We start from the raw sequence: 26,507 nt of genomic DNA on the forward strand, positions 1-26,507 counted from the left end.
GTGCTTGGTTGAAGGCAGGGCTCTCTCATGACATGTAGCTGCAGAATTCCTGATGGCTGGGAAGGGTCACCCTGTCCGCTTTCAGATCTTTCAGAGCTGTTACTAAGCCCTCCATTCTGCTTGCCTGCCATTCTGGTTATCTGGGCTTTGTTTGGTTTTATAATAATAATAATAATAATAATAAACTTTATTTTATATAGCGCCTTTAAAGGTGGCTTCTCAAAGCGCTTTACAGGATGACAATAACAATAAATAAGAAGACTACAACAATAAATAAGACAATTTCACAAGACAGGACACAATTATAATTACAACAATACAACAATAACAATAGAGGAGACCGTGGAAGATGGTATTAAGAAGAGCAGAGGGGTGAAGAATGGAACCAGTTAAGTAAAGGCTTTTCTGAAAAGGAGGGTTTTGAGTCTGGATTTGAAGGAGTTTAGAGAAGGTGACTCTCTAATATCCTTGGGCAAGGAGTTCCAGAGCTTGGGGGCATAGCAGGAGAAGGCCCTGTCGCCCATACAATGTAGACGGGCTTGGGGGACAGTAAGGAGGGCAGAATTTGAAGAGCGGAGGTTGCGAGGTGGGGAGTAGGGCGATAAAAGTTCAGACAGGTATTGAGGTGCCAAGCCATGTAAAGCCTTGTAGGTGAGCATGAGGATTTTAAAGTCTACGCGGAATTTGACCGGAAGCCAGTGCAAGGACTCCAGGATAGGAGTAATGTGAACACTTGCACTAGATCTGGTCAGGATTCTGGCTGCTGAATTTTGGACATACTGCAGCTTGTTCAGAGTAGATTTAGATACCCCAGGGAGCAGAGCATTGCAGTAGTCAATTCGAGAGAATACAAATATGTTGATCAGCTTTTCAGCCACAGTTAATGATAGCATAGGGCGTAGTCTTGCGATATTTCTAAGGTGAAAAAAAGATGTTTTGACAGTATGCTGTACATGTGGGTCGAATGTTAAGCCAGAATCGAATATAACCCCAAGGTTTTTCAATTTTGATTGGAGCTCAAGTACAGAGCCATCTACAGACAGGGTTACAGGACTGGCTTTACGAAGTTGATGGGGGGTACCAATAAGCATGACTTCAGTCTTGTCACAGTTAAGATGAAGGAAGTTTTGAGTCATCCAAATTTTTATGTCAGAGATGCAATTAGATAGAATAGAGACAGCCACATCAGTGTCGGGTTTGGTATGGATGTATATTTGAGTATCGTCAGCGTAAAAATGAAAGCTGAGGCCATGTGATCTTAAAAGCTGACCAAGTGGGAACATGTAAATGCTGAAGAGCAAGGGGCCCAGTATTGAGCCCTGAGGGACACCAGACTTGACAAGACCAATTTCAGACCTGTACCCATTGAGAGAGACAAAGTGACAGCGATCAGTGAGGTAAGACTTAAACCATTTGAGGGCAGTGTCAGAGACTCCAAACACAGTCTCGAGACGAGAAAGCAAGATGTTATGGTCAACAGTGTCAAAGGCAGCACTGAGATCAAGAAGGATGAGTATGGAAAGAGAACCAGAATCAGAAGCTATTAGGAGATCGTTGGTGACTTTGACTAGGGCGGTTTCTGTGCTGTGAAGTTGACGGAAGCCAGATTGGAGGGGTTCGAAAAGGTTGTTTGTCATGAGGTGGTTATGTAACTGAAGTGTGACAGCACGTTCTAGAATTTTAGAGAGAAAGGGTAAGTTGGAGATGGGGCGAAAGTTGTTAAGATTGTCGAGAGCCATGTTAGGCTTCTTTGGCACTGGGGTAATAGCAGCAGTTTTGAGGACCGTTGGTTCAATGCCGGTGCTCAAGGATTCATGTATTATATTGAGGACAATGGGACAGAGAGAAGAGAAACAGGACTGGAATAAAGTGGTGGGAATGGGATCTAAAATAGATGTGGTGGGTTTCATGCGCTTAACTAGTTTGTTTAGGGATGCTGAGTCAAGAAGAGAGAAGCTGGAGAGACGGGAACCAGAGAAGTTGGATGAGTAGGGAGGAGGTGTGGAAATTATATCCGTAGTGGAGAGAATGTGATGCCGGATGTTGTCAATCTTAGAACTAAAGAAATCTAAGAATGTGTTGCAAAGTTGTGATGAGGCAGGTAATGTGGTGGGGCAGTTTGGCTTGAGCAGTCTGTTGATGGTGGAGAAAAGATGTCTGGGATTGTTTTGGTGATTTTCAATGATGTGAGAGAAGTAGGTGGATCTAGCAGACTCTATAGTAACCTTATAATCAGATAAGTAATCTCTCCAGGCCTGATAATGTACATTTAGGCCGGAAAGACGCCACCTACGCTCAAGTTTGCGAGAGGCTGCCTTCATGAAACGCAGATGGTCATTGTACCAGGGGGCAGGGCGAGAGAAGGAGATGGTTCGAGTTTTTAAAGGAGCAAAGGTGTCGAGGGTAGATAAAAGAGCATTGTCAAGTAACTGTATTTTGTCCTCTAGAGGGTCAGAGGAAGAGAAACAGGATAAGGAGGACAGAACAGAATTTGCAAACCTTGGGTGATCAATTGATCGCCAGTTGCGGAAATTTACAGAGCGTGAGGGGGAAGTGTTAGAAACAGGTAATTCCAGATTGAAGAGAATGGCTAAGTGGTCAGAGAGGCCTAGATCAAGGGGGGAGCAGTGGGAGATAAAGGAGTCATTTGCAATAATTAGATCTAAGGTGTGTCCTTTGTTATGTGTAGGGGTACAAACAAACTGAGCAAGGTCAAAGCATCCCAAAAGAGAAAGGAAGTCTTTAGCCAGACTGGAGGAAGTTGAATCAATGTGTATATTAAAGTCCCCTAGAATAAGGATCCTTTTAAATGTAAGGGATAAGAATGAGAGAAAATCAGCAAACTCACCTAAGAAGACTCCACTGGGTTTGGGTGGTCTGTAAACTGTGGCAATAATAGTAGATTGGGGGATAGAAACATTTAAAACAAGACACTCAAAAGAAGAGGGAGGAGGTATAGCTATAGGACTTAGACTGTAAAAAAGGTTGTAAATAACAATGATGCCCCCGCCTCTGCCTGAAAGACGCGGAAGGTCAAAGAAACCATATCCAGGAGGAACTAGTTGGTTGAACAGGAGTCCATCGTTTTGTTTGTGCCATGTTTCGGTTAAGCACAGAAGGTCCAGTTGTTTTTCTTTGATAATGTCACATAAAAGAAGAGCCTTGCTGTTAACGGAGCGGGTGTTGAGTAGCGCTGATCTGGCCAGTCTCGGGGATGCGGGGGGAAGCGGAGTGCGGTCCAGGTGCGGTAGTGAGAGGAGATTTTTTAGATCGGCGCCGGTACGTGATGGACTTACAGACGTGCGGCGAAAGGCAGGGATAGAGACTCCGCAGGCAGACGAACGTAGAGAACGGCGTCCTGTGCTGCGATGGATGTAGCGAGTCGGTCGTAAAATCCCAGTAAAACGGCAGTAATCGAATGTGTCTTTGACCAGGAAGTAGCTTTGTTTTAGTTGAAGAAGTTGCAGTGCAGTGTACCTCAGAGACATGATTGATGAAACGAGACGGGAAGGAAATCCAGAGAAGGCGGTAGCAAGAGGTGAAGGTCTTCAGTTGAGTAAGTTCACAATGCAGTGGAAGTCGCATTTGTGAATTTGTAACGTGAAGCGGATGAAAATAGATAAATTAGAAATCAGTGTAATCGAGGAGAAAAAGGGAAAAAAAAAACATAAATAAGTAGATAGAAATGAAAAACTGGTGAGAGGAGCGGCAGCCAAATGCGCCAGCGTTCCCTCTCGACCGGAACCGGATAGCCGTTTTCTTTTCTTCCCACACTTTGACTGTCTCCTTTTGCATTCCTAGTCCTGCTCTCCCCTTGTGTCCGGAGCTATAGACAAAGGTGTTAGTGCTCCATTGACTGGCTTCTTTTAACCTGCAGAAATTATTGATTACAAACTAGATCACACAGGAGAATGGATGCTCTGGAAGAGGGCAAAGTTTAAAAAAAGCAAGGGCAGGAGTGTGAGAGAGGGAAGGAATATGGAGTAATGCTAAATGGGGTGGAAGAGGGAGGGAAGCAGTACGGATGAGTGGTTAAAACTGTAGGACTGGGATGGAGTTAATTTGAAACCCACCTTAGACTCCAGGAGCTGGGAGAAACAGACAGTGTGAGCTTGTAACAGGTGACCCCTGCTGGACAGATGAGCTCATGATGTGCATGCTGATGAGGTCCATGACCAACACTAAAAACCCAAAACAACATTTTTTAAAACAAATGTTTTCAGTTTGTTTCAGGAGGTTGGTGTAAAAAAATACTTTGTACTTTGTTTAATACTGGTTCTGAATCCAGCTAAATGAAGGTCACTCTCGTCACAAAGTCACAAAATAAGAGCATAAGAAAGATTGCAAATGAGAGGGTTCAATTCAGCTCACTCAGTGTGTCTTCACTGTGTCATCAGTAGGTTATTGATTACGAGACCTCATGATAGCCTCCCAAAGATTCTGATGTGGTTCAGTACTTTGTTTCAAACTTCCAAATCTCTTTGTGTAGAGAAGTCCCTCTTCTGTTATAAAATAACACTCACAGTTCAATTCCAGTTGTATCCTCTTATCCTTGTTTCTTCATTGAGCTTGGTCTGACTTTTCCAGTTCCTCTTGATATGAGGGTGTTGCAGATAACAACTAGAATCCAGCCTCCACAAAGTCTTTTCTGTTCCAGGGCATAGCAATTAAAATGTTTTTATCTCTTGAAGAGAATGAAAAAAAACCTTGTTTTTACTGCTGCTGCAAACTCAGTCCAGCTGAACCGAGTTCTAAGTTTTCTACCCTTGATCTTTTTTCTTTAAGAAGTCATATACAGTCATGAAAAAAGCAACAAATTAGTGTTGGAACCGAAACACTTGTTACATTTTTAATGCTTTTTTGCAAGTTACTGTCTTCTTTGTTAGTAGAAATTATTTGAAATGCTTGAAAACAGTAAAGGGTTTATTTTCCTCCTTTATATTATATTTTGTATGTTCAATTTAGTTTTGTGTAAGAAAAGACTCATTGTGCTGCCTGGGCCCACATTCTCACTTAAACGGTAAATCTTTCTAATTTTGTTCCCCTTTCCAGCTGTGCTACCTGCAGAAGAATAATTTCTCTTACACCGGGGGGGGGGGGGGGGGGGGGTTAGAAGCTATTTTGTAGAGTTGTTGTAATCCTGTAATATAGCAGTTGTTGTATCCTTGGGATATAGCAGGACCCTGTCGGTATGGCAACCCCTCCAGATAATGCACTTCTACACCTGTTAAGTAGGCACTAGGCCGTGCTAATGATGTTGCACCACCTCAGATGTTACAGGTTGCAAACTTATTAGCAGGGCAGGAGAGAAGAGACCGAGGCGATGAAGGGAGGAAACTGGAGAGCTGGGATTGGTAGATGACGGTGGTGGTGGGGTAGTTTGAAAAGAAAGAAGAGAGCAAAATAGCCTCAGAATGGGGGTGAATAGAAAAACAACACTTTTATGATAAAAAAGAGGTCTCTCTCCACGTAGCTTCTTAATAGTATTTCAATCTGTGTTTGGAATGTGCCAAGTGAGTTGGTCTATTTAAGGGTCTCTCTAATGCTGGAGAGCCCTTAAAAAGAGCACTTGAGTTGCTTTTGGTGCTGGCTACCCATGAATGCTTTTTGTGAAGGAGAGCTCATGAAAGCACAGAGCTCCCCTAAGGCCTATCAGCCTTTGAAGAGGTCAGAAGGCCCAGATGTGCACTCACATGGATAAGTACCTTTTGAATGCTGGTGCCGAGACTTAGAAGCCAGCAGGAGTGCCTTCCAGTCAGACGAACACACGTCCTTCTTCAAAACCTCTTCTGACTTTGGTTTTTCTCATCTCTGTGGACAGAACAAGCACGAAGAGCCAGTATGGGAAAATGGTAGCTCAGTTTATTTCTGTATTCGCCTATGTCTTTGTTTTAAGACATAGGCCTGCCAAGTACTGTAATTTGGGTGACCCTATTCTCTGTGTGTGCGATTAAAACCTCAAGAAGTTAGACACATAGAAAGAGGCACCTGCACCAGATCTTCTGGATAATAGTTCCAGAAGGTTTTTGTTTGCAGCCTTGTGTTATCTGGAGGTGGTTATGAACATTTTGCCACTACACTGCCTGAGCTCGGTCTAGTGACATTGCGTGCAGTAAGTGCAGTACGGCACAGCAGAGAAAAACACCTCAGAGAGAGTGCTGGTTTCTTTTCATTGAGAAACATGCTTGGTCGTGAGCGATTTTTAGACACAGCTTCAAGTTTCGCCCTGTGCCCATTTTTATTTTGCAAATAATCCAAATGGATTGCCTTTCTGTTTCAGTTAAAAAACAGCAAGCGCCGGCACTTCTTTGGCAGATCAGTTCTGAGCCTTGGTTCTGAAGCAGAGTGATGTAAAACATTGTTAACCCTGTCCCCTGGTGTGCTTGCTGCTATGTCAGAGGCTAGTGAGGCTGCAGTTTCACAGGTTGGTTCACACTCGGCTAAGCGAAGCAGGCAGTGGAAAATCATACAAACCTCAAACTACAGTATATGGCGTTCTATTGTAAAAGGGGTTTGTATTTCTAGCAGAGTGAAATCTTCCATAAATTCAGATTGTCCTTCTTCCATTCATTCTTAAGAAAACATAGTTCCAGTGGTATGTGTCAAGTTTATTTGATTGGACTAAGTCCAGCATAGATACATGTTCCACCCAGCACCTTGCCTTTTATTCTATACTCCTCTGGGAAACCTCCAAGAAAAACCAGATTGTTGCAGCAACTGGTATTTGTGGACCATTAAGTGTGCTCTTCCCAGTAGGTCAGAAGTTTTTAACCAAGGACTGCTATCCAGACTCTCAGAGTACTTTGTACCCTTTACTTTAAATACATTTTAAATAAGTCTTTTGGTCAAATGTCGCTCCGGCAGTTACAGTCTGGCCAGGTGAGGTCATATTTTTGGTGATGACAGATTTTCTTGTGAGGAACTTGCGAGTATCCAACTTCTTTTTTTTTTGCCCTGGCAAAGTAACGGGGAAACTGAGGGGTGGTGGCCACTGTCTGTAATCTGTCGGCCTTCTAAAAAATAAGGCTGTGTGTGATAAGGCTGTTAAATAAATTTAAGTGTGAAAATTTATCTTGTGAAATTTTTGTTCATTTACCATGGATTTACAATATTCTTGCTGTGGTTTCCAATAGTTTCCAACATGAACTCACATACTTACTAATCTAGTCCAGGACAATACTGTGTTGTGCTATAGCAAAATTACCTTAGAAATGCCTATCTCAGTGTTCCCAAGGTTCAGTGCAACTATAGGATCTCACAAATGGTAAAACCACAACAATACAGTTTTAACAGTGGAACCAATGTATCCACGCATACAAGGACAGCATTTTACTTTTTTTTTGACACATCAGAACTGCAAATGCAGATCTAATACAGAAGCTGAAAAAATCCAGCATTATCAAAACATTTCATTCTCGTTTTTCTCTGGTCCCACTTTTCAGAAAAGGCCCTGTTACCTTCCAGTTTTTTTTTGCAAAAGTGCTCCTCTGGGTGGTGATAATGAGAGCTGAGGACGAGGTGATCCTCGTCGAAGTGGTTACAAGGATGCCTTGGATTACACAGCACCCTTATGGAAAATTGGATGTGTCAACGAATGAAAGGAGAAATGAAGCCAAAGTGACCTTGCTGTGGCAAGCACAATGCATTTGAAAAGATGATTAGCTCATTTGAAATGTCTTGCCTCTGTGCTGTGCATGTCCACAATTTCATAAAATGTCTCTGAATACATTTTGAGAAGAATCTTTTTTAAAAAGTAATAGCTGCTCACTCCATAGCGCTGAACTTGTGGTTTCTGCTTTCGCATAAGTGTGTAGCAATTAGATATTTTTTAATTAGATACAGAAATTCTGTACCTATCTGGATCCAACTCTCTTTGGAGCAGCCAGTTGTTTCAGACTCTGCTTTTTGGCAGTGACTCCCTTTGTGCACTGGGACAACAACGGCCATAAGTGAGCCCTACAACTCTCCCATCGGGCAAGCTTTAGCTGGAAAGTGGCATGTCACTGACATCACTGCAAACCTGCAGTCCCCATATTGCTGTTGTGTCAAGAGCTGACAATCTGTCAATTAATCCCATCTCTGTCCTTGGCTGTTTTTTTTCATGAGCCAAGAGGGCTGAGTAATACCTACCTACTTGCCACTTGGGGAAACTTCTTACCAGTAGTCTTTTAAAGTGCTAAAGAAAGTAATTGGGTTGGTTAAGTGAATTTAAGATAACCACATTGTAGAACATGAGATGTTATAAACCAAAGGAGAGCCATCTAACTTTTTTGGTTATCAGAATGAAGAAATCTGAGGTTCTCATCCAGCTGTAACTTGAATGAAACCAGTGTATATTCTAGGTAGCTTGTTTCAGACTTCCACAACTCTTTTTGTAAACAGGGGCCTCCAGTTCTCAGTGTTCTCAGTTTTAAATGCACTTTCCTTAGTTCTCATTTGTGTAATTTGGTTGGTTTCACTGCTGATTTTGAAGAGGTCTATTGGAATGACTTTGGCAATGCCTTTAAGGACCTTAAACAATCGAGTCAACTGCCCTAATATTTTTCTGTGCTCAAAACTAAAAAGTTTAAATTATTTCATACTATCAGAGTTGGATATTCCTTTAAGGCCAGGAAAATATCTGAACACTCCTATCTAGTCTGATTCTAGAGCAGCCATATCTGGTGACCACAACTGCTACAATATTTTAAATATTGTAGCGCCCTCGCGAAATGCTTTAGCGGCTGCACCTCCTCATTAGTTATGTGCCTGCAAGGCAGTCAGAGAATAGCCTCCAGCCATTACAATATATATATATATATTTTAGCTTGAATAGAATTTGAACTTTGCATGACTGAATTCAGTTGTGGGCAGCAGGGGTTTGCAGATCACTTCAAATTACCACCCGATGAGAACATGGGAGCCTGCCTTAGTTCAGTTTAGCAAATAATTAGTTTTATTAAAGGGGAAATTAAGTCCAAAACAAAAGTCAAACTAACTTAAATGCCCAATATATTAGGTTATGTATGATAACGGTATGCTCCAGAAAATCTCTTTAAGGTCACAATCTTAAAAATCAACTGGCTTGGTTCAGCTCCCGAATCAGAACAGATGACTTCTCCTGTCATAAGAAGTAGAAACAGTTATTTTAAGTTATGGTTTCTTTTATTGGAGAAAGCAGATCAACAAGGGAACAGACATAAAAGACAAAAAAGTGTAATTGTGCAGTAGTCTATTTTAGCAAGCACTTAACCTGGCAAGATTATTTGCATATTATCTGCAGCTTTCATAATTCCATAATTATTTATGTCAGATATTGCAGTACCATGCATTTACTGTTACAGTATATAACCTTGAATGCACAGGGTGCACAGGAATTACATTATTTGATAAATTTTTCAGAGCAGTAAAATGCTTGTGTGTGAGTGAATGTGTGAGACAAGTCAAAGTGCCTCAAAAGATTTTTAAAAGTATGAAAATCTACATTTTTTCTGGATGCTGCAGTTTCCTCCCACAGTCCTAAAACATACTGGTAGGATCATTGGCTCCTGGAAAATGTGGCCCTGGTGTGAGTGTGTGTGCCCTGTGATGGGCTGGTGTCCTTTCTCTTGTGCCTGTTGCTTGCTGGGTAGGCTCCAGCTTCCCCATGATCCTAAATAGGAAGAAACGATTAGAAAAGGGATGGATGAAAATCTAAAAACTGAACATGCAGGATATGCAGGGGGACCGCCCTTTAATCAAACATGTAACTTATTTAACACAAATCTGAAAGTTTAGCAGATCAGGTAACTTTTGGTAACCAACAGGGAAAGATCTTAATTCTGGCATGTACTATGGGCTCAGAAACCACAACAGTGTTTATTTACTGTTCAGTCTTGCTTCTCTTCATAGCTTTGTCCTGCACACCCAATGCCAGACTCACACAGAATGGGCAGCCCATCTGCTACAACCATGTGCTCAGAAGCAGGTTCACCAGTCATGTAGGAATAACATTGCATGAACAATTTCATGGGGCTGCTGGTGCAAAATGGCTACTGCCTTTCTCCCAAGTGATAAATCAGGTATCAATCATTCAATCAACATTGAATTAAGGCATTACAACCTGCACATGACTGCAGTAAAGGAGCAACAATAAAGTTTAAGGAATAATGGAAGCATGCACAAATCAGATCAAATGATAGTTTAATTATCAAATGCACAACAGTACAGCGTGTAGCAGTAGTTGCTGGCAATGAAATGTCTTTTCTGCGAGCTAACAAAAATCACAAGAATCACAAAAATCACAAAATTAAGGTTACAAAAATAAGGTTACATAATAATAGATAGTAATGTAATAGAAATGGAATAAAACTCAAAATGAATAGAGCTGACTATATAGTTTGAATATGAATATCAAACTATATAGTCAAGATTAATGACAAGAAAAGGATCAGGGAAATAAAAGTGAGGCATATTTGACATTTGGCAGTAGGGAGAATTAAGTAATTAGGAATTTATTCAGTAATTGATATTATTGTTGTTGTTTCTTACTGGTCTAATTCACTGATCCAATTCAGTTTAGAGGCATGGGAAATTGTCACCACCTCCACACTGCACATCAAAGCCATGCTTGTGTAGGTTGTGTGCAGCTGGGTTCTGTCTCAAAACGTCTCATCGGCACAGCCCAGACAGACCACAACTCTGCTTCCCATCTGCCTGGGGTTTGATGGCTTTTTATAGGTCCTGGGGTGTGATGTCACCATAGCAGCCTCATCTTACTATCTGAGGCCTGAGGCCAGCTTTTCTTTGCCACATGCCCCTCGTTATTTCCAGATTGCTCTTTTCAAACCTGTGGTACCAGGCGAGCAACGGGAGAGAGATGGGAGAGAAGCTTGCAGAAATGTTAATTGGAAGATAACATTTCCTGCCTTTTTGATCCGTCTTAATTTTTATTTTCCAGGATCAGTCAGTAGTAACGAGTCTATTGGCGGCCCTATTTGGATAACTTCTCTTCACGTTTTATGTGTGGCTCATTTATTTGTTCATCGAGGCTGGAGGTCGAGTTTTGGACTCAAACAGTATGTGCTAAAAACTAAGAACAAGCTAGGTTCTTAAAATACATAAAGATTCAGAGGCATCTCTTTTCAGATCAAATTAAACACCACATTTGCATGCTTGTTAAATGTGTTCAGTGACTGCACACATTTGTGGAAATGTAGCCAGTTCTAAAACATTTATTCCTTTTATAAAGCCAGCCACCATTGCTTTTTCTAAAACATTTCAATATTTCCTGTCCAGTAGAAACCTGTTGTGTGATGCACTCAGGCTGTAATTGATTAATATTTGTGTGTATTACAAATATTCAAGAGTTTGGAAGTCGAATGGCGACTAATTGACTATCCGACCTCTCCATGTCTTATTTGTATTTCTCTGTTCCATTTCTGAGACATTACATTGACTTGTCTCTCACATTCATTCATTCACAAGCAGTGCAGGCCAGAACAGAAAAGAGTTTAAACATTCTGCTGCTGTCGCTCTGTAATGGGCCTCTGAATTGAAGTTCACAAGACTGATGCATTTGCATGTTTGTAAGCCTTTGAAAACTGCAACCTGGAAGATAATGCTTTCCAAAACCTGCATGGGTGTCACGATTATAGTCCCCCCTCCTTAAGGGTGCTCCAGCCCTTTCACTTGAGACTTTATTCTGTGCACCTGTTTCCTATTCCCAGCCCACCTTAAAAGCCAGGTGCTGACGCTCATCCGGGCTCTGCATCTGATTTCCGTATTGTGCGAGTCCGGGACCTGGAAGCGCCTGGTCCCGTTAAGGTTTTAATCTCGGTTCCCGTTCCTGTTCCCTGTCTGCCGGTTCCGACCCGGCCTTCGTGTTTTTAATTCCTTGTTCTGATGGATCTCCTGGTTTTGGACTTACCCTTGTGTTTTGGATATTCCCTAAGGACTACTCTTTTGGATTGTTCGCCTCGGCCACACCTCCCCCGTGCACCAGCGCAGCTTGGACACGCCCCCCTGTCTTCAGCCCCGTATTCCTGCATGACTTTTCCCTAGTGTTCCCCCACTTCGTCGGATTGTGTCGTCCGCATAGGGTCCGGAAAGAACTGTTCGTTACAATGGGCTGTAAGAATGCACAGGGTAGTTGACATCTAATATTTATTTCTTTTTAATAACATGGCCATTTCACCTTTAATAAGCTGCTTTTCTTTTATTTAGACATTTAGGCATTAGCTACTGGTGCTGGCCTCAAACATTGTAAAGAAAAAAAACCGAAAGTGTATAGAGATTTGTCTAAACAGATTGCATAAAGAGACATGCTTTCCAAAATGATAGGATTTAACAAAATGGTCTACAATGGACCTTTACAATTCACTCTCAACCCCAGAGTATGAGAGCAGTATTCCAATCCTAGATAAGATATGGGTGGCACTGAGGTTAGCATTGCTGCCTTGCAGAACTGGGTCAATGGGTTCAAATCCTGGAGTGCTATTTGTGTGGAGTTTGTATGTTCTCCGTGTGTGTGTGTGTGTGTGTGTGGGTGGGTTTATACCATGTGCTCTGGTTTCCTCCCACAATTCTGCTGTGTCCTACCAGATGTGCTGGTAGGTTAATTGACTTCTGGGAAAATTGGACCTCGTGTGAGTATGTGCATGTCTGAATGCCCATCCAGGGTGTATCCTGTTTCTTGCTGTGGTAGGCTCAGGCTCCCCTGTGACACTGTATAAGATAAATACAATGGATATTCTAGTCTAGTAACAACCAGCAAACGGGGTCTTATAGCATTGTAAGTCCTGACCAGACAAGTGCCAAAGTCTGCTATAAATAGCAAGATGTGCTTTTCTCTTGAAGCAGTAGAACAAACTGCACCAGACGTAGGTCAATGGATCTTATTATCTAGCCCATTTTAATAACTCTCACGTTTGGCTAATTGAATTTAATTAATGATCATCTATGGTAGCATGGTGACAATCTGAGGGGTTACCACCTACAATCGACCCGTTCTTTCCGAGGCTATAATTCAGATTTAATTAAGAGCCTATTAAGCCTATCATTCAAGCAGAATATTTCCCCTCTTCATATTGTTTCTGGGTTTGTACTTTTTCCTGCTAGAAAAAAAAACAGGGTGTTGGAAGTGCTGGGCTGCAGCGTTTTTCAGTAGCTCAGTCTTAAAGATTTATTGGATTACAATGTGTTCAATGGCTCAGTGTTAGAATGCTGGACTACAGTTTGTTCAGAAGTGTTGAACTACAGTGTAATTTCTAGCTCACTGGCAATGCTAAAAAGTGCCCAGTTCCAGATTAACATAGATTCAGTGTTTGAGTTCTAAGCTGCAGTGTGTTCAGTAGTTTAATGTTTAGTGTTGAGCTGCAGTATGTTCAAAATTTTAGTGTCAGCATTCTAAGCTGGACTACCTTCAGGTTTTATATTCATTTGCTCAGTGGTTGGTTCTAAGCTGCAGTATGTCCAGTAACTCAGTGTTTAGTGGTTGGTTGCAATGTGCTCAGTAGCTGAGTGGTTAGATGTGCTGCAGGAACTTAAAAAGGACATGGCTTCCAGAAACAGAAGTCTTAAGGAACTCAGAGGTGGCATAAGAGTAGTAGCCACCATATCACAGTAGGACTTTATTTTTCAGTGTAGTTCTGTAAAGAGAGGTCTAAAGGCTTCTTTATCTATATAAGCCAGATACAGTGCCATACAGGAGCATGGTCTGATCTAATGTAAATCATAGGACATCACCCGCCACAGTTGAGTTTTTTACAGTTATACAATCCTGGTCTTCTGTGTCAAACTGTTTTGCATTTGTGCTACAGCTACTTGTTTTCGCAACACACTTTTCCCCAAGGTCCCTGAACACAAATGGAAGAGAATGCTTCCTGTTTACATCAACAGCATTGATAACCCTGGATCATCCTTTTCTGGCTGACATTTAAGGAACCATAGACAGCAGTGGAAGACAATGTAACAATTCCTCATCATTAACGAATAAATCTCTGGGCTCTGATTTCAGCCTTAGATAAGATTTCTCAATGAAACAGATACGCAATGGCCCTCTCCTCCTTTGATCACATCCGCTAACATGGGAACATACAGTATTTGGAAAAATTAAATGGATATCAAATCAGAAGCAAAATTATTTTTTAATATCTATCCTCCTGTCATTCCAATTCTTGCTTGCTTCATGTTCTTTGAGTCAAGTTTAAGGTGTCTCCCTTAATTAAATGCATTGATTATTTTCTAAATTAGTTCTGTTTTAACTTTTGATTTTAGATGACCTGTTTACAGCAATAATGAATAGTCTCCCACATTTTTGAGAGCCAAAAACAGGTTTGAGTTTATATACTGGAGTGTTTTGCAGTTTTCAGGGCTCTGGACTGGGGCTGAATTCTAGGTTAGACCTTACTGTGGTATCTGCTGTGGAACTTTAATCCAAATGGTTCAGTGAAAAGCCCAGTTGTATAAAGGGAAGTTTAGATAAAAGTGTCAGCCAAATGAATTAAATAACTGTGCACATTATTTGGGATTGCACATTTAAATGTTTAAGTAATTAAGTGTGCAGCTGGAATAAAAGCAATAAGATGTATGGTGTTCCCTTAGAACTGACTCTGGGAAATTATAAATTATAATTATATCTGGGAAATGCTAACAATTCTTGAAAAAATACAGGACAAAAAGTCTATGTTCTTTCAATGAATAATAAGGATCATTCAATGAGTGCTAATACTGTTCTGTGGGGTGTTCTGAAAAGCCTGATGTTATTTGGATATCCTCGCTGAGAAAAATTAGTGTTAGTCAAATTAGCATTCCTATTGCTTCTTTTTCTTCTGCAAAATGTGCTGAACTTAATGGAAGTTGACCCTTTGTTAACAGTGTGTGCATGAGATGAATTCCTAATTCTTTTACTTAATGCACAGGGAGGATATTGGTAACAGTACAGAAAGCTCAGACAGAAAGACTTATTGCTCATGATGCAATGATGGAGTGATTAAGGAGTGAGAATAATAAAGTCAATTAGTTTTGATGTTATGCTGAGATTGATAAGATTTCCATTCATCTTGGACTTCACTGTTGAAAGCAAGAAGTTCTTAGTTCTTGCTTTCAACAGTGACATGAAGACATGGCTACTTAAGAGTATTAAGCAGATGCCAACACCAGAAGTTGGTCCGCTGAACTAGAAAAAAAAAACAATTTTCCAATCTTGAAAACGTTGCAGGCTACAATCTGGGTTTAGGAGCTTGAATTGTGTCTGGAGGTGAATGAATTCCAGAATCCACAGATACTCTGTGAGAATATTTTTGCAAACAAAGTGAGATTGTGCAGCATTTACACAGAATCTCCACTGCTTATAAAGAGGTGTAATTCCAGCTGAATTCATTACAGTATAATCCGGAAAGCTGAAAGAATCCCATTCTATTTGGAGTAGTTTGGCATTTGTTAGGCGGTGGTTTTTCTATTTTTGCTTTTTGTGCGATAAAGAGAAAATCTGGACACTCAGTTATAGAAATGGGCCAATTGTGAAAATAAGGATTATGATGGCCTCCTGCCTGCTCAACAGGTAAAGGTGTTTCCTGGTTGAGCGTTTTGCCCCATAAGTTCCAAGTCTGAGTCTCAGTCTTGTCTGTTGTGATGGGGATTTCCCAAAGTCAGCACATATTTAACTGAGTGCTGCCAGAGGCATTTTTAGGATTAATCCATTGTTAACAATAGTCAGATGGGTCTGTTCTGGAACTTCTGCAGCTTGCGGGTGCACGTGGGCTCACAAAGACATCAGTGAAAGATGTACCGCTCTTCAATTCAGTGCTAAGTCTGCTTTCAGGCACCGTGGAGCTTGTAGGGTGTCGAAAGATGAATGTCTTTAATGGGAGTGCTGGTCAGACTAGCATGCCTGCCAATCCTCCTTCTATCCAAGCATCAAAGGAGTCGTTGCTGTGAGCTGAGATGTAAGGAAACTGTTTGCAGTCCCACTGTAGGGTTGGCATAAAATGAAAAGCAAAAAAATGTTACTGAATACTTTGCTGTTTTTGACGGATGCCAGCCATTGTATTTATATGTTTGACACAATTCAGAAGAGCTTACGTCAAAACTAGACCAAACTCTATGTACCATCTGCTAGACCTACACTGTAGTGGACAAAAGGTAATACTGGCTGCCACTGAATACTGCCATTGAAACAGCCCAGGCTGCTGCACTAAAATTAAAGCTGGTGAAAGCCAGAGGAACAAGAAATGGGGGAATGCACAGCTGGGACTCTTAAAACGATGAGAAATTGAGCTTCTTTTCAAGATGCTGATCATTTCTTTCAGACACAGCAGTGCTGCAATAGTGCTCTGCTCTTTCTATTTAAAACTTCAGTCTACAGGTTATTTTTTATTCTCACCCGTTTGATTTCTGCTTCTTCTGTTTCCAACTAATCTGGCTGAGGGATCCCTATTTTTCATGCTTTAGCAACCCTCCGGTTTTAAGGAAACTTACCATTGTGAGTTTTTTAATTATTATATATTCTACTAAACTAAATGTAAAAGAAAAGTCTACAACATACTACACCATGTATGAAACCTACCACTGCTTAACACATAGTTTTCAACCATTAATTTATGATATTTATATAATATTTTAACAGTACACAGTATAATAAAATTTACAGAAATGTGCTCCCTAGTGGCTTATTTCGTTATGTACAATAATCCACTACCCCATATAGTGTATGGTTTGACTAAATCTTGTTGTGTCTTTTTTAACATCATCTGAATGGTGTAAAGCAAGGCAAATAGTGCTTAAGTAACTTCAAGTTTCACACAACCATTTGAAAATTTGGGTTTCATCTGTACAAAAAAGAAAGCTGATGTCAGTGAAGAATTTTACCCAGTGATAACACATAGATTAAAAAGAATATAACCAAGCACAGAGCCCTGTGGAATGCCAAATGTTACCGACAGAGGAGGAGCATTACCCAGACTAAACACATTGTTTTCTAGGACTTAGGTAATATTTAAACCACAACAATGCTGTTCCAGTAATACCCTTCTATTATATTTAACAAACTGGCATGCTCAATTGAGACAGTACGAGGGCCCAGAAGGAGAGGGATGGATTAAATAAGCACAGGAGTTTTCAGTAAATCATGATTTATCCTAACAAGAGCTAGTTTAGCTCTGTACTCCGATTCTGAATCTACTGTATGAAATGGCTCATCCCGCTGGCTTGCAGATCAGTGTCTCACAGCACTGTAGCCCCAGTGTGAACAAGGCACAACAGCTCCTGCACTTTCTGTGGTGCTTAAAGAAATGTAATATGAGGAAACAGCTACTCATGAACTTTTACTGCAGCACATTAGAAAGTGTCCTCACCAGTTGAATCACTGTGTGGTACAGCAGTACTACCATGCTTGACAAAGATGCACTGCAAAGGCTTGTGGCAACGGCACAGAGGATTATAGGATTGTGATTTACCATGAATCGGTGAGATTCTCACTATCCACTATTGCAATAAAGCCCAATCCAATCTGACAAGTGGTACTGCACTATTGAAGCACCGAACACTAGGCTTAAGAACAGCTTCTACACTACTGCAGTATGCATCCTCAACACCAAACGGCAATGCTTTAGGCTCAATGCACCTCTGCACTATGCACTTTTTGCATGGACTACCATGTTTTTTTCACTAATAGTTATTGTTCTCTACAACATATTTATTTTTCTGGTTGTTACTATTTATTATGTACCATTGTGTAATGTACTGTCTACATGGTGTGGTGTTGTCTGTCGTACCATGTCATCTGCTGTGCTGTGTATGTCCTAAAAGATTGTTGCAATAAGAAAACCAATGTACATTGGGCAGTAAATTCCACTACTCTACTCTCTAGATAGTTGAGCCTGTAACTGAACAGCAGCAGTACACATACAATATTCAGATTGTGCAGCACTCCTCCTATGTCTTGTGCAGAAGGTTTTGAATTGATGAGTGTCTTGGAAGTCCCACTTTACTGATTTATTTAGTTCTTTATAGAGGCAGAAAAGTTGCCCTTTATGAGTCAGGCACTTGATACATCCATTACTGACGCAATAAACAGAGGATGCTGATACACTCTCTGTTTATTGCTCATCTCTTCCTTAAGAAAACAGGTTCAGTGTGGCAGGCTGGTGTTGTATTGTATCTCCTCTGTTACCTCAGTGTGCAGAGGGAACAGTGAAATGATCTCCTTGCAAACAATTTTCAAAACTGGGAGACATTTAAAAACAAACTAATCCTAATGAGCCCAAGTATTAAATAAAGATGTTGAAGATGGTTTCAAATGAAAGTGTGGTGACACAAAATTGTAATTAATTGCACTCAGTTGCACCCTCTGAGCTTATTTTGGCTGTATTTGGTTTGTTAATGAAGATCTCACAACTCTGTAAACTTCAGAAAATGAATCATCACAAAAAAGAACACGATGAATATCTTGCTTGAGGATATGACAGCCGTGTCCAGAGTCTAAACCTTCACACTGTACAGATATTAAGTAAATCTTAATACATCAGCAAAAAAATTTGCATATTTGAGTGTATTAAGAAAATAATTATAGAATTATAAAATAATTAAATACATTATGAGCAGTTATGAGTAATAAAATCATATATAATAGAAATATATCTACAGTATATTAATGCATGTATGTTAAAAAGATGTTGCCTTATATGCATTTGATCCATCAATTGTAAGTTACCTTTGTTAAGGCATTGGCCAAATTGTGGAGTTCTGTTTCATTCTAAATTTGTTTAAACTCTGTACATGCTGAGCTAGAGAAAATAGACACCTGTTGTGTGGGGTGTTCATAGAAAAAGCAAGTGATATTCCACAGCTACTGGAAGACAAGGATAAGCTTTGTCAGAAATACCATTATATTATGTACTGTAATCTGCATGTTTGACCAAAATGCTACTCCTAAATAGATACTGGTCCAAAATGCTCAAAAGGCTTCTCTACAAGGCAACATTTATGTTAAGCAAGAGAAAGTCTAAAGTATAAAAACTGCTTGTAAATTCTCTGGTGCAGAGCATAGCAGGGAGATTCACGTACCTGTTAGTTCTCTGAAAATGGCCTTTTTGTAACAAATTAAAGCTCTCTTCAAACCTGCACTGAACTGTGCTTTTGACAACTTGCAAACCTACAAATTCATTTCAGTATTATAATATATGCAGTATTTCCACCCATCCCATTTTCTATCTATCCATTTTCTAACCACTTCATCCAATTAGGTATGGGGAACTGGGAACCAGAACTATCCCAGTAAGCAACGGGTGCAAGGCACGAAACACCCTGGACAGGACGCCAGTCCACCACCCGACAGATAGACGCAAACACACACACTTGCAGCAGAGGCAGTTTTCCCAGCAGTGAAATAACATACCAGTTTATCTCAGGACTGTGGATCCAAGCCCCCACAAACAAAGGGATAACATACAAACTCCACACAAATAGCACCCCAGGTCTGAAACAGAGACCCTGTTTCAGAGTGGGTAACCTTACCCATCCCCAGTGGGCAACGCTCTGACTTGCTGGTATGAGAGTACTTGTGGTGCAATTAGTGTGTTAAAAATTAAAAAGGCACAACCACCATGTAAATACCCATGCAGCCTCCCCTCCTCAGTCTCATTTGCCTTTCAACACAGAAAGCGGGTGGTTGTATGCACGTGAGTGTACCAGGCAAACTTTTTCCTTTTGAGCTCTGAGCACAATGAAGAGGGCTACCCAGACACAACAGAAGAAAATGAACATCCTCATTCAGCTTTGCTGTGTGTGAGAGACAGGGAAATGATAATGAGTTTCCAATCCCTGAGTGATTTGCATCATGTTGCACTGAGGCAGAGTGATGGTGCTTTGCATTCATTTTAAGAAAATGCAATAGTTTTAAGACATGTATAAATGCCCATATGTATATACATTTGTGCTTATATACTGTATACTGTGCATATAATAATTTTACATATAAAATGCTACTTGAAGATGTTGGCTCTTTAAGCAGGCTTATCTCACCATGAGCATACTATTAACCAAAATTGATAAATTGTGCAGATTGAGCAAGGAAAAAGGGTGTCTCTCTCTAAACTTATTGATGTATATCTCTATATTCCAAGACTGTCTGCCTCCATACTATATCAGTATCTATTTCCATCCATTTCTTTCATCTGTCCGTATTGCTCTGTTTTCTGGAGGTGTTATATGGTGACAGCTGGCGCATGAAAAATGACATTTTGAATAAAGTATGAGTACACTGTAGATAACATTCCTGAAATGAAAAACATTAAAATAAAAAACTAGGTTCCAGTAGAAATTGCTTCTGATTTTCTGCATTGCCCTCTATCACAGCCTATTTAAGACCAATGATACTGGAGTGAAGTGGATCTGTGTAACTGCCTTGGAATTGGGCCTCCTGTATAACATAGGTATTGATTGACTGAGAGTAGGCAGATTCAGTTCTTCAGTCCCTGCTGACAAGGTTCTTTAAAGGTCCACAAAGTTTTGGCACAGAGTTTCCATCTAGATGTATAATATAGACATTTGAATTGCCAGGAAGGAGACTGAAAATATATTGCAACAAAGTAAAAGAAATATGCAGCATTCTTTCAGCACTACAACATTAACCAAACTCTAAAGTAGTCTGGATGAAAATAGAAGATGAATAATAGATGATGAGAAAGATATAGTGAACCTGTAAAAAAGAATACTTCATACAGGTGTTACACAGGAAGACATGACAAACTTGTCTTGAATATATATATTTCTTGTTCTAAAATGAGTTCCAACAATATTGGATAATTTTATCATAACTGACAAAGCATTTCTTAAGGGACTAAGATGGGTCCAAACCAATATTTCACTTAGTCCTGATGGTATTTTTCCAGTCTTAAGGTAATGGGGCATGTTATTCATACTCCTATGTGGGATATTTCAGTTCTCATTTAGAATGAGAGTTGTACTTACAGATTGGAAAACTGCAAACATGATATCACTTCATAAAAAAGAGGAACAGAACTGAACCAAAAATAAAACCATGGGCCAACTAGTTACACTTCTGCTACTAGTAACATTATGGAAAGGATATGGTGGCACAGTGGTTAGCATTTGACTTTCTAAGGGTTCAATTTCTGGGGTGCAATCTGCAGGGTGTTTGCATGTTCAAACACATTTGTGTGGATTTCATCTGGATGCTCTGGTTTCCTCCAAGAGTCCAAAGACATCCTGGTAAGTTAATTGGATTCTGGGACAATCCAATGGGTGAATGTGTGTCAGTGTTTGTGTGTGCTCTGCAATGAACTTGCGTCCCATCCATGTCATACACTATCTTGCTCCCATTCCTTGCTGAAATAGGCTTCAGCTCCTCTGTGACCCTGTAATGAATAAAGCAGTTAGTAGATGGATGGATATACTTTCAAATGGCATTTAAAGAGACAATCAACAGATTAGAATAGAAAGGTGAAATCTTTTGTAACAAAATGTTGAATTCTGAGAGCATGAGAGAACATAATATAACTCTAAATCAGAAGTTACTATATATGCATGTTCACTGATCTGCATTGGATGCCATACCTCATCCAAGTTTGTCCAACAAATCTTCAGTGGAATTCAAGTCTGCTGATTATAGCATCTGTGACATAACTTATATTTCTGGCTCACAAATTAGCTGCTTCTACATGAGTAGCTTTGTTTTCCACCTGGAATGTCATCACAAAAGGAAGAGGCCACTGGTGTAATTTTTGGTCCTGTGGCAGTATAAACCAGCAGTGGAGATAGGCTTGGTTCTGAGTCCGAAAAACACTAGGCACTAGGTGTAGTTAAAAACTGGGCGAGAATCAAATCTGAGAGATAAACAAAACAGCTGACGTTTGGAATAAGGAAAGGTCAAACCCAAAGGTGGCAAACATAACAGGTGCAGCAAGAATTCTGAGCCTGAAGCAGGCTTTAACACAGAGCAGTGACTGAGGAGGGAAGGTATCTTAAATAGCAGTCTTGATGATTACTGGAAACAGGTGTGGATGCTAATTACTGAAGCAGCATGGTAATGAGTAGTCACAGCAAATTTCTGCTGCAACAGAAACATAGTAGGACAGAGAGCAGAGCGCTGGTGCTAGAGAATTCATGTTCAGGGCTTGAGATATGCCGCTGTACTGTGAACAAAAACTAGCATAATTTTTAGCAGTGTAATTTTACTATGCTTCACAGCAGCAGTCCATGAGGTCTCAGGACTTGCTCAGTGCAGCACTGTGCAGTTAGGCTACCATCAATCACAACAGGTGGAGTTCAGCAGCCATTGACCGTCATACCTGGATTTCACCTATTTGCCTGTTGCTCACAAATAACTATTGTTCTTCATTTCTGTGCCAAACTAACTGATGTCTTTCAGGGGGGTCTTTATAAAATCTTGATCAACTAAAGGCGACTTAGCTCACCTGCTGGCAAGTCCCACTTGTGATGACTTAGTCCAGGCTCCTTCCAATCTACGTGCAGAATGAGCATATCTTTCTGTAGTTCTCCCATGTCAGATCAGGGGTGAGAACCAGGATTTTTTGCAGCTGAATATTGAGACGTTAAAGGGAATGAACAATTGGGGTTCTAAATTTAAGTAATGACCAAAAAATGACATAGTAGCTGTCTGCAGTGTGTAGGTCTTTAGATTTATAATGGAGTTCATTTCCTTAAATTTCTATGGGCAGTGATGTGTATTTAAGGCTTCTATGATGCTGATTTATTACTTTTTATATGACGTTAATGGATCACTGTCTTTGTCTCTTTCTCACTCTGGCAGGGTGCAGGTGGAGTTCTATGTGAATGAAAACACATTCAAGGAGCGCCTCAAGCTGTTTTTCATTAAAAACCAAAGATCGAGTGAGTGTAAACTTCTTGATTTTCTAATAGAGTTTCAAATCCGTAGTCTTATGGCATACTGTAATAAGATCTGTCCAGAATCCCAGACAGAATGAGTCAAGGGTTCCAGCAAACTAATGTGATTTTGTTTGTTGGGAAAAATTAATTTGCATAGAAAATCTTCATAAAAAGGCTTGCACAACAGAAAATGCCATGCCACCAAAACAGTCGTAATATAAAAAAAGATATTTTTGTGTGTTTACAAATTAATACCAGACATTTGAACCACTAACAAATCAATGCTGGAAATCAATGTCTGATCAGCCAATTTGAGCTGTAGTGCAGCTTCATAGTACAGTAGCTAGATGTGAAGGTTTTTTATTAGGTTTTCCAAAACAACAAGGAATATTAGAGCTAACAAGAACTTGGAGATGTAAACTAATGCACTGTTTTGTTTCCATGAAACTGATGTACCCCAAAGGGCCTGCAATTATTTCAGCAGAGTATGCCAGGGTGTAATGAGAAACAAAGGTGCACAGAACAAGTTTTTGGGTAGTGCTAAACTAGTTGATAAATGAGTTAATGAAAAGAAATGAACACAAGTTGATTCACTCTGTAAGGGAAGATAGGAAGTAATCCATTTCACACCTTGGTTTCAAAGGTTATTTTACTGGTGGCTAATCAAATGCATTTGTTTTTTCCTTTGTTTTCTGAATCAAAACTGCAATTGCAGATTTGATTATTTGATTGCACCCTCAGCATAACAAGCAAACTGAATCGCATTGAAAAACAGTGCATGATTTCTCTCCAACTTTTCATTCTTAGCTCCTAGGAAAATCAAATCCAAAACATATTGGAACACCCTCATGACAGCTAATCCTCTCAAAATAATAAATGGAGAATGACAACAGCCACTGGCTGTTTTGGTCTTAGAAACTGTCTTTTCAAGATCAGTTAGGGTAGTTTGCTGCAGGTTGGTGTGATTGTAAGATGTTGCACTAACTTCTAGATATTCCTACATCCCAGCTTCTCACTTATGCAGATGTGTTTCATTATTTGATTACTGTAAAATTTTTCTCCAGGGCCTTCTAAACCCCCCCACAAGAAACACATTTCAAGACTGGTGAGATCTGAAATTGGGTGCAAATAAAACATCCAAAATGTAAAGGATCTTCAAAAAAGCTATTCATTGGGTGAATGATTAATAAGTTGGCATCAAAATGAGTTTGGGTCAGGTACCAAGAGCTTTTACTGGAACAAATGCTGTAAAGACCCCATAACTCTAATGGACTCTAGCTTGTCCCCTCTGCTGTTTGCTATGAACATGATTTGAAACAAGGATCCGCTGTATTGTTCATACCTCTATTGACATAGAAATCTTTCACTCTGAATTTCACTCAGGCATTATTTTTTCATAGAGAATGGATGGAAGAAGCTGGGTGATGCCACCATCATAGAACAACTACTCCACTACTGCATAGCAGTATTATAGCCTTAGGTAGAAAAGCACTGTTAACTAATTATTACATATCTTAGATTGTCTTGAACACCACTTACTAGGATTAAATGAGGAGTTTAATAAGGATAGATGAGATATTATGATCAAAAGGATTATAGATTTGATTTGTAGATTAGTGAGTACATTTTGAATCTAGTAATCTACAGATCCAGAAGACTGACTCCTGAACATTTTCAAGTCACAATGTCATTTTACACCATAGTGAAGGTTTTCTTGTCTGAACCAAAGCGCGCCTGCAGACTGGCATCTAATTTGGGCTCTGTGCTGTGTTTCAGGTCTGCGAGTACGACTGTTCAACTTCTCCCTGAAGCTCCTGAGCTGTCTCCTGTACATCATCAGAGTCCTACTAGACGACCCAAGGGAGGGCAGGGGGGGCTGGTGAGTGGGTCCTGGCACTGGAGTCTCTCTGGTGGCTGGGGAATCTCCAGTTCTGGTCTCCTAGGGTTCAAATGAGAATAAGAACCAAATGAACAAGTCTGTTTTTAAACTCATTGTTAGCCAGTGTAGGGGGGGTGGGGGTTTTAGGGTTAGTGACATTCCAATGTGTAAATAAGGAATATAAGTTGGAGGGAGAAGGGTTGTAAGTCCTGGTAGCAGCATAGAGATGAAGTGGCCGTTCTCTATGTGTTCTTACCACTTTCACCTTAAACTAGTTACAACTTAGGTTGCTTCACCTCTGCTTATTGACATATATACTGAAGATGTTTGAGATGTTTGAAGGAACTGCTTCAACATTGGCTTCAAAGTAACAAGTAGGGGTTAATTCTACTCTTAAAAGTAGAAAGGAAAACTGCGTTTCAGCAGTTATGTCCACTGGCACCAGAAGATGGCTCAAGAATTGAAATATTTCCACAGTATGGAATTAGTCTGTACATTTGTACATATTGCCTTATTGATTCTGAAGCTTGGAAAGATTATTTCTTGTGATTCATACCATGCAGGGCTTTACCTTTTGTCAATGTTACGTCCCAGTGTGTGTTCTGTGTGTGTTTTTTCTGTTATGTCCACACTGCTCACCCTTGATTGTTCTCCCTTCCCCATTGGTCCACCATTAATAATAATAATAATAATTGCTTACACTTATATAGCGCTTTTTCTGGACACTCCACTCAAAGCGCTTTTACAGGTAATGGGGACTCCCCTCCACCACCACCAATGTGCAGCATCCACCTGGATGATGCGACGGCAGCCATAGTGCGCCAGAACGCTCACCACACATCAGCTATCAGTGGGGAGGAGAGCACAGTAATGTAGCCAATTCATAGAGGGGGATTATTAGGAGGCCATGATTAGTAAGGGCCAATTGGAAATTTGGCCAGGACACCGGGGTTACACCCCTACTCTTTTTTCGAGAAGCGCCCTGGGATTTTTAATGACCACAGAGAGTCAGGACCTCGGTTTTACGTCTCATCCGAAGGACGGACGTAAAACACCACACTTTTAGTATGACGTTATCATCAATAAGCTCTCAGCCAATCAGAACACATCTTATTCAGCATATAACATGGAGGTTTTCAGCAAGGAGAGGCCTTTCGTTTGACTTCAGTCCCGTTTGGTTATTGCTTCGGCTTTGTTGGTTTGTTGGTTTGTTGGTTTGTTGGTTTGTTGGTTTGTTGGTTTGTTGGTTTGTTGGTTTGCTTTGTGTGTGTGTATTTTCGTATAGCTTTGGCTTTGTTGTTTTGTTGGTTTTCTGTTAGTATCTTTGTACTTTAGTTTGTTTGTGTGATTATCCTTGTTTTGCCATTACCTTGCCCTAACGTGTTATATATAAGGCATGTTCAACTTTTGTGTTCTTTGTACCCTGTTCCTGTTGATTACTCTTGTTTTCCCTTATTTGTATTCCTGGTTCACTTGTGTTTTTGTGTGAACTTTTGTATATAAGGTTAGGTTGTTGGGTACACTTTACACACTTAGTTGATTTTGTATTAGTACACTAGTTTAGTACAGGTGAGTGCCATTTGTCTTGTATGGTTTTGGGTAGTCAGTGGAGGTTAGGAAGTGTGTTGAAGACGTCAAAGACCGTGTGTTTTGGGTTTTCTTTTGTAGTTAGGTTAGCTTTCCCTCACTGTCCTAGCCAGATCCATTTTATTTGTTACAGTATTTTCTTTTCTTTGGCACCACTCTAGTCCCTCACCAAAACCCACCTGCTTCCAAAAGAATTATCCTAAATGTTACACCC

General features: G+C 40.3%; 1 protein-coding gene across 1 annotated transcript in view; it reads left to right on the forward strand.

The window, feature by feature from the left end:
- Nucleotides 1–26,507, forward strand: part of kcnt2b (potassium sodium-activated channel subfamily T member 2b) — a 209,234-nt gene that overhangs the window by 78,020 nt on the left and 104,707 nt on the right. Inside the window, exons 2-3 of the mRNA XM_088603769.1 lie at nt 22,751–22,830; nt 24,604–24,706. Coding sequence (XP_088459895.1) covers nt 22,751–22,830; nt 24,604–24,706 — 183 coding nt within the window. The remainder of the gene's footprint in view (nt 1–22,750; nt 22,831–24,603; nt 24,707–26,507) is intronic.

This window comes from Lepisosteus platostomus, chromosome 13 (assembly GCF_059453375.1).
Source record: "Lepisosteus platostomus isolate fLepPlt1 chromosome 13, fLepPlt1.hap1, whole genome shotgun sequence".
Classification (NCBI taxonomy): Eukaryota; Metazoa; Chordata; class Actinopteri; order Semionotiformes; family Lepisosteidae; genus Lepisosteus; species Lepisosteus platostomus.